Raw genomic sequence first — 15,029 nt, forward strand, 5'->3', positions numbered from 1 at the left:
AACCCATGGGGGAGGGGGAGGAAAAAAGAAAAAAAAAAAAAAAAAAGAGGTTAGAGTGGGAGAGAGCCAAAGCATAAGAGACTGTTAAAAACTGAGAACAAACTGAGGGTTGATGGGGGGTGGGAGGGAGGAGAGGGTGGGTGATGGGTATTGAGGAGGGCACCTTTTGGGATGAGCACTGGGTGTTGTATGGAAACCAATTTGACAATAAATTTCATATAATAAAAAAATAAATAAAAAAAAAATTCCCATTCACAAGAGAAAAAAAAAAAGTTTCATTGTGTGCATGCGCGTGTGTGTATGCCTGTGTGTGTGTATAACACAAATAAGGTTCTCACTATTACAAACCTCTGCCTAAAAGCAATGCAAGCCAAAACCCACTCTGTTGGATAAAATGTAATTTGGAGATACAGTAGAAATAGCACTTCTCTGTAGTAAAGTGTGATCGCATTGAACTGTGGTACTCGGTTCCAGTGGTTAGTTACACACCAGCAAAGTGGATATATGGAACAATTATCTAGATAAAGTAAGCCAGAGAAACATTCTAAAATGCCCATAGATTTGAGGCAAAGCCACAGGAGTTAGAGGGAGCTGACAAGTAGATGTGAAGAAACTGTTTAAAGGATCTGAACGATCCCATCAATTTCCATTGGCTATGTCTATACAAACAATCTGTTTGTTAGCAGTTTTGAAAACTTGGTTACCAAAATAATATGGTCAGTTTTTCTTATGTACTTTTAAACAGGGAAGAATGTCTGCCTAATAACTTCAGGTACTTTTTACCTGATGATTTAATAAAGCAAGGACTGGGCCACCTAAACTGTTCAGTCAAAATACCACTTGAGTCTCACTCACAAGGCAATAGGAATATCAAATGGCCATTGCTATTTTCTGGCTAAGGTGTCAACTCATGTCTTTCACTGAAATTCAATGAAATTTACAGGAGAGGTTTGCACTGCCCTAAGAACTGTGAAGTTCTTACTGAAAAAGTATTTGATTATTATTGAAGTCATTCACAAAAGGTAGAGGCCCTAGGCTTTTTTCTTTAAGTTCTTTAATCAAAATTGCAGACAGATGTTTAGATGTTTTGGACTTAGCTTAAATAGCCTAAATTAGGCCAGAGAAGAGTGAAAATTGAATTTGAAGTCTTTCCCCTGTCTTTGTACTCCCCTGGACTTAAAGCTAAAATCTTTCCTCTGAATTTGTACTCCCCTGGACTTAAAGTTAGACGTGGTAGAGATACTTCAACAATGGTCATTTTCATTGCAAGATTTTTACCCTTGCTAATGATCAGGGACACTCTGATGTAACTATGATGGAATCAACCAAATAAGTACAGGTGTCTAGAAGTGAGAAGAAGGCCAACTATAATGGAGATGAACCATGGTATTAGGTATTTAGACAAGTAGTAAATGACTCATACCATGTATTATTATATTTGACTTTGGGGCACATTTTTAGCTTTACATTTAAAATATGTCAGCCTCGGGGCGCCGAGGTGGCTCAGTGGGTTAAGTGCCCAACTTTTTTTTTGGCTCACGTCATGATCTCACAGTTCATGGGATCGAGCCCCGCATCAGGTTCTGCGCTGGTGATGTGGAGCCTGCTTGAGATTCTCTCTCCTCGTCTCTCTCTGCCCCCCACCCCACACACACACTCACTCTCTCTGTCTCTCTCTCTCAAAAGAAATAAATAAGCTTTAAAAAATATGTCACTCTGAAGTTTGTAGGCAAATGGACAAAAACATACATATAGCAGCTATTCCATTTTCACATCTCGTATGTATAATATATAATATATATGCTTAATAACAAATGTCTTGTTTCTGTGATTTAGAAGGTTTGGGTTTATTGATTGGCTCTGTGACCTTGAACAAGTCATTATTCTTCTCTGGACCTTTTTTTTTTCTATTTGTAAAACAAGAGGTTGCAATAGAGTAGGTTCTCTTTGAGGTTCTTTCTTAGCTCTAATTTTCTGTGTTTATAAATTTACTCTCACATCAGCTTAGACCTTCTCTAGGGTCAGATGGCATATTTAAGCACTGTATTTGAAATGCCTTTGTTGATAGTAGCCGGTCCAGAGCGTCTACAGAGGTCCAGAGGTGAACACAAATCTCTTTTCCTTCTTTTCTGTGTTAAGAGTTCCTATTTTTCTGAGTTAGAGTTAATAAAAATGTTGATGTCACCAGTATGAATGTTAGGGCAATTGCCCTTCAGCTTTAACAGCTGTCCTCAATCCCCATCATAACCAGGGCTCAAGTTAGCTAGTGAAGTTGTAAGCCAAGTCATAAAGACGATAACCCTGAGGAGATCTGGAAAGAAATGTACTGCCCATGAAATATGACACTGGTTTCTCTTAGTAGTACAGATTGGCTGCTATAATTTATACATATTCTCTCTTTAGAACCTAACCGAGAGAAGACTGTTTTGGAGCATGGCTGTGTGGCTACCCTCGTTTTCTGACAAATCAATAGAGTAACTGCCAGAACAATTATACCTAGGTTATCATAAGTACATGCATTTGTGAGAAAGAGATACCTTTTTCTTTTGATGAAGTAGGGCCATGTATTGGGTTTGGGTGCCATTAATATGAATTAGGGATGTAGCCCAGGCTCTATTTATTATTGAAAGTGAATCTGACAATTGCAAAAGTCGTATCTGTAAATTTAGAAACTTTCCTTCTGGAAAATAGCCTGTTATTGACGTTAAGGCCATTTATGATAGTTCCACTTGGTGAAGCAGGAGAGAAGTTGAATTTGAGTAAACAATCACTTGAGATATGATCAGAGAATTACTTGGGGACAGTCTGTTGCCATATGGGTCTTGATGCATCTCGTTCTCTTGATGGTTTTTCCTTGGATCTGAGCTTTATTCTTCAACACTTCCTCCTGTTCTCCCCCTCCTCACTTCTTGTTCATGTGAACCTCATGTTCATGTGAAATATTTTGACCATCAGTCACCAAAGCTAGGGCTGGAAATGGGAATCTGTTCAAATAACAGAAACTACACTGTCACAAGCTCTCTTGGAGGCATATAGGCATTATTTGAAAATGCTTCATCATACTTACTTTTACCAGAAAGTACACACATGGTTTTAGATGGATTTCTGTTACTGTTGCAATTTACAGGAACAGAACATCCTAACCTTCTGAGTTTTCTGAGCTACGCACTGTTAATTTACTCTCTAGTACCCAGACCTAGGGCTGTTTGGATCATATGTTAGAGTGTAAGTTGGGGATAACTTTGTGCTAATGTTGGTAAAAAAAAAAAAAATACACCCCCCCCCAAACCCACCGTTGGTCAGCAGATTATTTCTCAGGGGTTATTGGATCAACATGATAACCATATGTATTATGGACTTCATTTTTTAACCTTCATTTTTAACCTTTGGAATCTGATGAGGTACTCTCAAGCTGTGGCAAATAATTTGTATGTATAAATGCTGCTTTCTTTGAAGACAGTAGAATTCGGATCACGTTTATAGTTCCATGAATTCACTAAGGTCACGTTATATGTCTAACATAAGTTTACACATGCAATTTCACTGTCCCCCATGAATATTCAAACTGCAACCTGAATCAGGTTATCTAGACCCAACATTGTTCTTTCACGAAGATGCTCTTTTCAGATTTCAACACCTTAACAAGAGGTTATCTTTCTGATTAAAAAACATTTTCAAACCCAGACTTTTACCTTAGAAATGCTTTCGATAGCAATGATGATTAAAACTATCCACAGTAGATAGGATCCTATGAATGTACCAGCTAATTATTTTTCTTGCCAACCTCTGAGATGTAGTGACTACTGGTTAGAGTGCAGAAGTTTTTTAAAAACAGGACACATCCTAAATACTAATCTCGATACTGTCGCATTTTAAAATGCCGTAAGGAACGGAAACACACAAACACAAGAAAGGAATTCACTAACTTACTAGATACGACACATACTACGTGGTAAATATTAGGGCAACTAGCACATCTTTAAGAAACCAAAGAAGCCAACCGCCCCCACGATCAGGAGAAGTTGTCGTGTTTAAGTGTGTGTGCAGCCGAAGCGAGCACAGAAGTTGTCGTGTTTAAAAACAAAAACAACAAGAAGGCCAGTTATACCTAGAAACCACAAGCTGACAATTCTTTGGAGTCTGTTCAGTCTCCCTTTGATGCTGTTCATTGGACCAGAATGGGCAGCGTGGAGCACTGAAGGGCGACGGAGACAGGCAGATTGCTTTGCCTTATTTGATAGCTGGTGGGGACTGCTGAGCACCTCCCTCAGTCTCGTGGGGAAATGCGGTGAGACCCTGAGGAAGGTCAGGAATCTGAGCGGCAGCAACAGTAGCAAAGTGGCACCTGGAGCTTCAAGGAAGCAAGGGTAAGAAAAGCAAAGCCAAGGGGTTAAGCACCCACTGCACCTCTGCTGACCAGGGGCAAACACCCCTTCAGTTGGTTGAGAAATGGACTTAGTGTTAATAGGTATAAAAAGGCAAATAATAGCAGTAACGAGAATCGTAATCACAAGAACGGAACATGGAAAATGTGGCTATAAAAGACAGTGAAAATAATAGGAGTTTCACTCCCCTTTCTGGGGGGGCGGTGGGGGAGGGGTGGGGGAGGGGTGGGGCTGGGGTGGCTCAGGGCAATGAGGGAGTCGTATGCCGTGTCACCTTTGAGAGCAAGGAAATTACAAAGTTTCTCTTGAGTTCCAGAACAGGTGGTAGGGGTCTGACTTAGAGCCGAGTTGTAACTTGTTCTTCCTGTCCGTCACCCCATTTGTGCATGAGCAGGTCGCAAGCCTCTCCCCAAGTTTCAAAGACGTCCTCTGAGGAGTCTAAAAGTTTAGAATTCGAGGAACAGATGCTGGATGCACAGTGGAGAGAGCTGGAACAGGCTAGAGGGCATTCACGGCTCTGAGCAGCGCCCCGGGCTTCCCCTAATTCTACCTCACTGAGGTTAATTTCACTTTGAGAGCAGGCCTCTGCTTTCCCGGTCTCCATCTGAGAATACCTGATGTCCTGCCACATATAGTGCTGCTGAGCGATGCCATCCGAAATGGTGCACATTGGCTCTGAACTGGGTTCAGACATATGACCGTTAAACTTGGAGAATAGGAGGCCGAGTTTCTTGAGAGAAGGACCCATGAAGGAGCGTTTGCTTGATGACTCGGCTTTTGACTTCCCTTGGGCACCGCCGGCTCTTGGCATGGTTCTGATGAGAGGTGGCCCGTGGCAGGCCTTTTTCTTGCAGCCTAAATTGAAAGAGACACTCTTGGATTTGGCCCGAGCCCCACCACTGCCATCATTGGTATCATCCCTCTGGGACAGTTCGGTGCTGCTCGCGGAAAAACTTCTCCTTGAGTGTTTCCTATTTCCTAAGAGGTCGAGTACTTCATATCGAAAGCTGGAGATGTCCTGCTTTAATTCCTGGGGCAAGAGAGAAGATACGTTATGTTAAGAAGCGTGGCCTTTTGTTCAAGATAGGCTCACTGGGTGTCCTTCGGAACGTTCCAGGCTTTGCCTAATGGCAAATCACAAGTACACAAACTACCGGCAAAATCTCACATTATTCCAGTACAAGAAAAACATATTAATAATTCTGTGGGCAGGGGTGGCCATTGGCAACATCGTGCAATTAGTAACGCTGATTTCAGATGGTCCTTATCAAGAGGACAGCAGCAGACCTGTCCCTATTACAACGTTAACTAGTGATTAAGGTATTCGATTAGGGCACTAGCTCTCATAGGCGTATCTGCATATAGAAAGACTGCAGCAGAGGAAAAAGCTTTTAGGACCCCACGGAATAAAACTAGGGAAGTGGAACATGTCAGGTTAGAGACTGCTGTTTGAGGACAGGGGTCCCTGTCTACACAGGTCCCCAGGCAATTCTTCTATCTCTGACTGCCTAGATGCTAGATTGCTCCTTTAGTGTTTGCTTATTTTTGAGAGAGTGCACGCAAGCGCAGGAGGGGCAGCGAGCACGGGGGGATAGAGGGTCCCAAGCGGGCTCCGGGCTCCGTGCTGACAATGAGCAGCCTGATGCGGGTCTCGAACCCAGAACCGTGAGATCATGACCTGAGCCGAAATCGGACGCTTAACCGACTGAGCCACACAGGCGCCCCTAGAGTTTTCCTTTAAAGACCACCTTCTCAAAGCTTAAGTGGGAACATTTTGCTCTCCTGCTGTCCACCTGCATAGACATACCGTCTCTTGCCTCTGGGCCTTTGCCTGTGCTGGTCTGTCTGCCTAGGACACTCTCCTCCGCAACTCTCCTTTATCTGGCTCCCCAGCTTAAACACGGCTTCTTCTGAAAAGCTGCTCTGACATCCCAAATCCCACTTGAGTGTCTCTCCTCTCTGTCTCCACAGCGCCCTGTGTCGATCCTGTCAGAAGATCCAGTCATTTGTCACCTTCGATCATTAGTGCGTGCCACACCACAAGAGTGGGGGCTGGTTAGGTCTTGCTCATCACTGTACCCCAGCACCCAGGGGAGTGCTTGGCACGTAGCAGGCCCTCACGAGATGACTTCCATCTGTGGGTTAGGATAAAGGCCTTTTTATGTTCCTTAGAAAATATACCTGTGTTCTAAGGTAGGGCTCTTCAGTCGCTTGCCATGTTGAGAGTCTGGGTCGTGGGGGGCTGTTCTGGGCGTTGTAGGATGTTTAGTAGCAATCTCGGTCTCCACCCACTAGATGCCACTGGCACACACGTCTGGTGTGACCACCAAAATTGCCTCCAGACATCGCCAAATGTGCCCTAAAGAACAAAATTGCCTCTGACTGAGAACCACTGCTTTGGGCTCATGCCAGTATTAGGAGAGTTTTAATGTGTAATGATAGGGTTTGTTAAATCTTAGATGGAAGGGGTGGCTCAGTTGGTTAAGCGTCCGACTTCGGCTCAGGTCATGATCTCGCGGTTCGTGGGTTCGAGTCCTGTGTCGGGCTCTGTGCTGACAGCTCGGAGCCTGGAGCCGGCTTCAGAGTCTGTCTCTCTCTGCTCCTCCACTGCTTGTGCTCTCTCTCTCTCTCTCTCTAAGATAAATAAGCATTAGAAAAATGAAAAGGAAGATTTAATAATGGATTGGTTGGTCTTCATCTTGTATCTTTAAAGAAGGCCTTTATATGTCCTTTTGCTATCTTGCCCCTCACGATACGTCCTTGCCATATCATTCAATTTCAATTCCCACACCGTGAGACACCCAGAATATTAAAAGAATAAGGCAAATGTCTTTCGTTCATAAAGCTGATTGTGGCAAGAGACATTGGCGAAATCTCTCCACTTTCTGGGAGACAGACCACTCGGAGAGAAAGTAAAAATTCTAGCTGGTGTTGGTGGGTTATAGGAGGTTGAAATTATCACCAGAAACCTCAAACTTGGTGAAGATCAAAAGATGCTTAAGAAATGTGAAATGAGAAATTCAACCACTTTGTGATTAAATCACCTTAAAATTTTCTTCTGTCAGTCCCTCGTTCGTTTTGGAATTTCTTATCATAGCAGCCACGTATCTTTTGACTAAATTCCTGATAACTTCCTGGAAATTAACAACAACAACAACAACAAAAAAAAACACACATAAAGAAGCATTCAGTTTTCTTCTCAGGCTCTCAGTAAAATAAGAAACACATCCAAGAAATAAAATATGCTTAGACTGTCTTTGCAATAGCACATTCTCCCAGGATCCAGTCATTTCCTGCAAGTGTCCAAATTTGGTGGCAGAGTGGGCTCATAAGAGCAGCTTTACCCGAAGGGAAAAATTTCTGCCCACACACAAAGCAAACACAGATTCCCATCTATACAATGAGGAGAATGGAATAATCCTTGAAGGGACGTGGTCAATACCCTTCCTCCTTCAAGCTGGATGAAGCTTTAACCCTCCCAGTAAGATGAGAGTTCTTCCTTTTAGAAAATTGAGAAAGTCATTCTTCGGTGTCACAAAGTCTACTGATCTCAATGTCCACTAATTACATAATCCAGATATTCATTTAGTTATTTAGTAGGCTCCACGCCCAACGTGGGGCTCAAACTCACCACCCTGAGATTAAGAGTCATGTGCTCTACAGACTGAGCCGGCCAGCCGCCCAGTCCAGATATTTTTCTTAAATATCACCTGTCCTTCACAGGGATGGCCTCTTTTCACTTAGCCTCCTGGGGATGTGCTCCGCTTTGTATTAGTAGTGGTGATGAGACGTGGCAGGCATTGTGCCAGGCAGGCCACACATACACACAGGCACGCGTGCACATGCACACTTCATCATACATACGTGCTCACCACTCAATTCTCGCGACAATACTGTGACTTAAATGTTCCCCCCCCCCCATTTCACAAATGCAGAAACTGAGGCTCGCTGAGGTTAAGTGACTTGTCCAAGGTCACACAACTGACCAAGAACTATTGTGCTTAGTCCCTGGGACGAGCTTTACCTGGTAATGTTGATTCTGTATCAGGCTGTCAGCATGGCGTTCCTGTAATTGAAAATGGACAGAGAGCTTAGATCAGTGGTCTCCCAGCAACCCATCCACTCGAATATATTTCTAAATATTAGGGCTGGAGAATAACGGAGGAGCTCCTGCCTACAAGCTCCCAAGCATCGGGGAGTTGAAGTGATTTTTTGATGTTTAATACACGGACTGTCACCAAGGGTGTTGGGGTGGGGGGAGATAGAAAACAGTTCTGTTAAAAAAAAACCCAAAACATAATTTTTAAAAGCCTTACTGTGAAGCTTCTCAAGTTGTGCCTCCTCCGTCTCCCATCAGGGTCTCTTTTGGGGCAGAAGGTGTTGTTGAACCAGTTACCAAGGTAGAGAAATGACTTGGGACTGGGGATGATATTGAAAGGAGGTGGCAAGGTGCCGCCTTCATCAAAGTAACTCATCCAGAGCTTTGTCCTTGCAAATTTCCACTCAATATCGGCATGATCCTATGAAAGAGAGAATTCAAGAGTTTGGGATGGGGCACTGCAGAATGCACACATGACTCATTCTAAAAGTTCTGCTTGCTTTGATAGAGGGCAATCTGTCAGTAGGTATAAAAACTCAAATTACACATACCCTAGGACCTGGTAATCCTACTTTTAGAGATTTAACTTATTATTATACTTGCAAAAAGATGTATGCACCGGGTCGTTCCCTGTAGCGCTGTAGCTTATCTTAGCAAACTAACTGGCAACAGGCTAAATATCCAACAGCGGGAGGGCGCTTGTGGCTCAGTTGGTTGAGCGACCGACTCTTGGTTTCAGCTCAGGTCATGATCTCACAGTTCGTTTGTGCCCTGCATTGGGCTCCATGCTGACAGTGCAGAGCCTGCTTGGGATTCTTTCTCTCCTTATCTGCCCCTGCCCTGCTCATTCTCTCTCTCTCTCTCTCTCTGTCTCTCTGTCTCTCTCTCTCCCTCCCTTCCTCCCTCCCTCTCTCTCTCTCTCAAAATAAATAAACTTTAGGAGCACCTGGATGGCTAAGTCTTGAGCATCCAACTCTTGATTTCAGCTCAGGTCATGATTTCACAGTTCGGTTCGTGGGATCAAGCCCTGCATCAGGCTCTGTGCTGACACCATGGAGCCTGCTTGGGATTCCTTCTCTCCCTTTCTCTCTGCCCCTCCCCTGCTCTCTCTCTCTCTCTCTTTCTCTTAAAAAAATAAACTTTAAAAAAAAACCAAAATACCAGATAGATGCAATCATACGGTAGATAATCTTTTGAGACTGGCTTTGAGCTTCATCTGTGTTCCATTTTAGTGCTGAGTGGTTTTCCATTATATGGATGTACCACGGTTTCTTCATTCGCTTCTTGAAGAACATTTGGTTGTTTTCAGTGTTAGCAATTATGAATAAAGCTGCTTGGAACATTCACGCACAGGTTATTGCTGAACATAAGTTTAACCTCTCTAGCTTGACAAGCTAGGGTAGTATTGCCGAGTCACGTGGTAAGCGTGCATTTAACTTTATTTTCTTTTAGTTTTTTAAATGTTTTTATTTATTTTTGAGACAGAGAGAGACAGCGCATGAGCAGGGGAGGGGCAGAGAGAGAGGGAGACACAGAATCCGAAGCAGGCTCCAGGCTCTGAGCTGTCAGCACAGAGCCCGACTTTGGGCTGGAACCCACGAACTGCGAGATCATGACCTGAGCCAAAGTCGGACACTTAGCCGACTGAGCCACCCAGGCGCCCAAGTGTGCATTTAACTTTATAATCAACTGCCAAACTGTCTTCCTGAGTGGCTGTGCCACTTTTCACTCCCACCACTTGCTCCGTGACTTCCTTAGCACTTGTCAGGTGTTTATTCTCTTTATCAAGTTTCTGTTTTAACTCCAGCTCGTGAACATACAGTGTTATATTAGTTTCAGGTGTACAATATAGTGATTCAACACTTCCAAATGTCACCCTGTGCTCATCCTGACAAACCACGTGTCAGGTTTTGAAAGTTGCTCCATTCTAACAGATAAGTAGTTGGATCCCATTATGGTTTTAAGACTCACTTCCCAAATAGCGAATGATGTCGAGCATCTTTTCATATGCTTATTTGATATTTATATACCGTCTGTGGTGAAGCGTCTGTGCAGACCCTTTGTCCATTTGTATTGCATTTTTTTCTTACGGGTGAATTTTGATAGTTTTTTTTATACATAGGCATCCCTTGGAGATGTTGTGGTTTTGGTCCCAGACCATCACAATAAAGCTAACACTGCACTAAAGTGAGTCAAATGAATTTTTTGGATTGGTAGTGCATATAAAAGTTATGTTTACACTATACTGTCACCTTAAAAAAATTTTTTTAGTGTTTATTTATTTTTGAGAGAGAGACAAAGCATGGGCGGGGGAGAGGCAGAGAGAGAGGGAGACACAGAATCCGAAGCAGGCTCCAGGCTCTAAGCTGTCAGCACAGAGCCCGGTGCGGGGGTTGAACCCACAAACCACGAGATCACGACCTGAGCTGAAGTTGTATGCTTAATCGACTGAGCCACCCAGGCACCCCTATACTGTCATCTTTTAAGTGTGCAATAGTATTATGTTCAAAAAACAATGTACATAATTTAGTTAGAAAGTACTTTATTGCTAAAAAATGGTAACCATTGGGGTACCTGGGTGGCTCAGTCAGTTGAGCCTCCGACTCTTGGTTTTGGCTGAGGTCTGATCTCGCAGTTCTGATCTTCACCCTGTTATCATGGAGACTGCTTGGGATTCTCTCTCTCTCTCTCTCTCTCTCTCTCTGCCCCTCCCCCGCTTATGTGTGTTCTCTCTCTCTCTCTCAAAAAAAATGAGATCACTGATCACAGATCACCATAACAAATATAACAATGACTATGTTTGAAATATTGCGAGAATTACCAAAATGTGAGACAGAGACAAAAAGTGAGCAAATGCTGTTGGAAAAGTGGCGCCGATGGACTTGCTCAATGCAGGGTTGCCATAAACCTTACATTTGTAAAAAGCAGTATCTTCGAAGCACAATAAAACGAGGTATGCCTGTATTCTTGGATACAAGCTCTTTGTCAGGAATGTGACTTGCAAATGTTTTCTCCCAGTCTGCATCTTTTCATAGTGCTTTCTTACTGGTGTTTTCATAGAGCAAACTGTATTAATTTCAATGAAATGAAATTTATCACTGTTGGACTGAGGATCTTAGTCCCTTGCTATTGGCTGAAGACGTTTCTCAGCTCCTTGCCATACGGGCTTCTCTTTAAGACAGCTCATAACATTGGGTGGGGCGCCTGGGTGGCTTAGTCGGTTAAGCAGTTGACTTCAGCTCAGGTCATGATCTCACAGTCTGTGAGTTCGAGCCCCGCACCAGGCTCTGGGCTGACAGCTCGTCAGCCCAGAGCCTGGAGCCTGCTTCAGATTCTGTGTCTCCCTCTCTCTCTGTTCCTCCCTTCTCACATTCTGTCTCTCTCTGTCTCAAAAATAAATAAAAACATTTAAAAAGTGTTAAAAAAAAAAAAAAGACAGCTCATAACATTGGGGCGCCTGGGTGGCTCAGTCGGTTAAGCATCCGACTTCGGCTCAGGTCATGATCTCATGGCTTGTGAGTTCAAGCCCCGCGTCGGGCTCTGTGCTGACAGCTGGGAACCTGGAGCCTCCTTTGGATTCTGTGTCTCCCTCTCTGCCCCTCCCCGCTCAGGCGCACGCGCGCGCACTCTCTCTCTCTCTTTCTCTCTCCCTGTCTCAAGAATAAATAAACATTAAAACAATTAAAAAAAAAAAAAAAAGAGAGCTCATAACATGGCAGCACGCTTCACTCAGAGGGAGTCAATGAGAAAAGCCAAGATCTTCATGTAACCTAATCTCTGAAGTGACATCACTTTTGTCATATTCTGTTTGTTAGAATTGAGTCCCTACGTCTAGCCCATGCTCAAGGAGAACAGATTGTATAAGGGGTCAAATTCCAGGAAGTGGGGATCAGTGGAGGGCCATTGTAGAGGCTTCTTACCACAGTATTACTTCCCAGAAATGGAGAAACTGAATGGCGGTAATCTTGAGTAACAAATCCTTTTCTAAAGTAATACAGTTTATAGATCTTTGCTTTATGTAAAATATAAGGGGAACCTAATCAAGTTGTCAGATGATAGACTGTTAAAATATTATTTTTCAAAAAAGGATTATATGATCTTTTGGCATGTAACTGAGAGTTCAAGAAAATTGAATGACAATGGCATAATAAAACTGTCCATTCACATATACTTATTGATATGAAAAGGCTTCTTAGCACTTACTGTCATAAAAATATAAAAACATAGTTGAAGCTGAATTTTGTTCCTAAATATTATGTAATATTCTATGGATATAATAACTAGCTGGATGAAAAACCCTAACCACATATTGAAGAAACGCATTTCCAATAAAAATGTATGTTTATGTCTTAAAGTTATTTACCAAAATTTGTATTGTATTTGTGTTCCTTGAGATGTTTTGGACTGCTAATCATTGAATCATAACTAAACTCAAAAGAAATGTTTTAGGGGTGCCTGGGTGGCTCAGTCAGTTAAGCATCCAACTCTTGGTTTCAGCTCAGGTCATGATCTCACAGTTTGTGAGTTTGAGCCCCGCATTGGGCTCTGCGTTGATAACACGGAGCCCACTTGGGATTCTCCATCTCCCTCTCTCTCTCTCTGCCCCTCTCCCGCTTGCTATCTCTTTCAAAAAAAAAAAAATAAACTTAAAAAAAAAAGAAATGTTTTAACATTTATTACCTTCTGGCTGCAGGAAATAAAACATTAAAATTTAATTTATATTTTTGTTCTGAAGAAATATTGTCATGATCAATAGTCATAAAATACTTAAAACAAAAATTTTATGACATTAGGATAAAATCCTGTGGGGATGTGAATGGAAAGAAGAATTCAAAGAGAAAAGGAATGATGTAAACTTTCTGCCCTTAAAGATTATAGCCATTTAATTTTTAAATACATGCCTATGAGTAGCAAATCGCTGTGGCATTCAGATTCCATTGGATAAATTTAAATGAGTGACTAGATAGTTTTATTTTATTTTATTTTATTATTTTATTTTATTTTGTTTTATTTTAGTAGGCTTTATGCACAGTGTGGAGCCCAACTCGGGGTCCAAACTCACAACCCTGAGATCAAGCCCCTGAGATCAAAACCTGATCTGAGATCAAGATTTGCATACCTAACCAACTGACTGAACCACCCAGTTCCCCCAGGATAATTTTATTTTAAATATTTATATTTATCATATTCCTGAAATTATATCATTTGCAATTGTTTAAACTTATGATGACATTTCTAGATGTCAACCCCCAAAATATAAAAGGATACATAGATTTTTTCCCTTCTGTAAAAATTTTTTTAAAGTTTTATTTATTTTTGAGACAGAGAGAGACAGAGCATGAACAGGGGAGGGTCAGCGAGAGGGAGACACAGAATCTGAAACAGGCTCCAGGCTCTGAGCTGTCAGCACAGAGCCCGACTCGGGGCTCGAACTCACGGACCGTGAGATCATGACCTGAGCCGAAGTCGGCCGCCCAACCGACTGAGCCACCCAGGCGCCCCGATTTTTTCCCTTCAAACTCATTAGAAAGTATGCTGGACAAACCCTTGAAGGCCCTTGATGGGAGCGTCAATATGTAAATTGCACACACACATGCACGCGCGCACACACACACACACACACACACACTTACCGCTATAGTAACTATCATTGCCCTGGAATCCTGCATTGCGAGATAATGGTGCTGTAGGCAAGCTGGCATGCAGAGGAAGACGGGGGTAAGGGCAGCATTAAATCGTGAGGGCTAGCCTGCCATTGTGGAAAGAGCAGAGGTTTTGGAGTTCGGCAGACCAGGGTTTAAAATACCGTTCTGCTATTAGTTGTGTGACTTCAGACCTGTCAATCCCAATCTCTGATGGTTTTCTCAAATGTTAAAGTCGAGGAAAATACCTACCAACCTGAATTGCTGTGGAATTTCAGAAATAAAGGGGCGCCTGGGTGGCTCAGTCGGTTAAGTGTCCGACTTTGGCTCAGGTCATGACCTCACAGTTTGTGAATTCAAGCCCCACAGTGGGCTCTGTGCTGACAGCTCAGAGCCTGGAGCCTGTTTCGGATTCTGTGTCGCCTTCTCTCTCTCTGCCCCTCCCCCGCTCACACTCTGTCTCCTCTCAAAAATACATAAACAACAAAAAGAGAAATCAATGTAAAATGCCAAGGCCTGCTATGTAGTAAGACCTATATAATTGTTGGTTCTTTCCACTACATTTCTGAGCCAACAACACCAGAAACAAACCTTGAATTTTCATTTTACCCTTTGATGGCCCCAAATAGCCAGTCTCTCATTCATGGAATGTTTCCATAGTTCTGGAAATGAAGTAGCTATTCAATAAGTATTTCTTAAGATGAACTGAGTCACATTTTCAAACTTGCCTAGAGATCCTGCTATCTGGAAATGCTCTTTTTTTTTTTAAACCCCTGGGTGAGGTAAGCTTTTTGTTTGTGTTTTAAACACTAAGAAGTAATGTCCTTTTTAAAAGAAAATAGTTGTCTAAAATTCTAAGGGAAAAAAGGCATTCGATCTCAACAAAGTAATAGAGTCATATGG

General features: G+C 42.6%; 1 protein-coding gene across 1 annotated transcript in view; it reads right to left on the bottom strand.

Moving 5' to 3' along the window:
- Positions 1-2,835: 2,835 nt before the first annotated feature.
- TRPC5 (transient receptor potential cation channel subfamily C member 5) overlaps positions 2,836-15,029 on the bottom strand; it is a 267,909-nt gene continuing 255,715 nt past the window's right edge. The window contains exons 9-12 of the mRNA XM_045471374.1: positions 8,702-8,905; positions 8,410-8,451; positions 7,430-7,519; positions 2,836-5,415 (exon numbers count right to left, since the gene is read on the bottom strand). Of these exons, the coding sequence (XP_045327330.1) occupies positions 4,723-5,415; positions 7,430-7,519; positions 8,410-8,451; positions 8,702-8,905 (1,029 nt within the window). The 3' untranslated portion in view covers positions 2,836-4,722. The remainder of the gene's footprint in view (positions 5,416-7,429; positions 7,520-8,409; positions 8,452-8,701; positions 8,906-15,029) is intronic.

Source organism: Leopardus geoffroyi, chromosome X (genome assembly GCF_018350155.1).
Source record: "Leopardus geoffroyi isolate Oge1 chromosome X, O.geoffroyi_Oge1_pat1.0, whole genome shotgun sequence".
In the NCBI taxonomy this organism is placed as follows: domain Eukaryota; kingdom Metazoa; phylum Chordata; class Mammalia; order Carnivora; family Felidae; genus Leopardus; species Leopardus geoffroyi.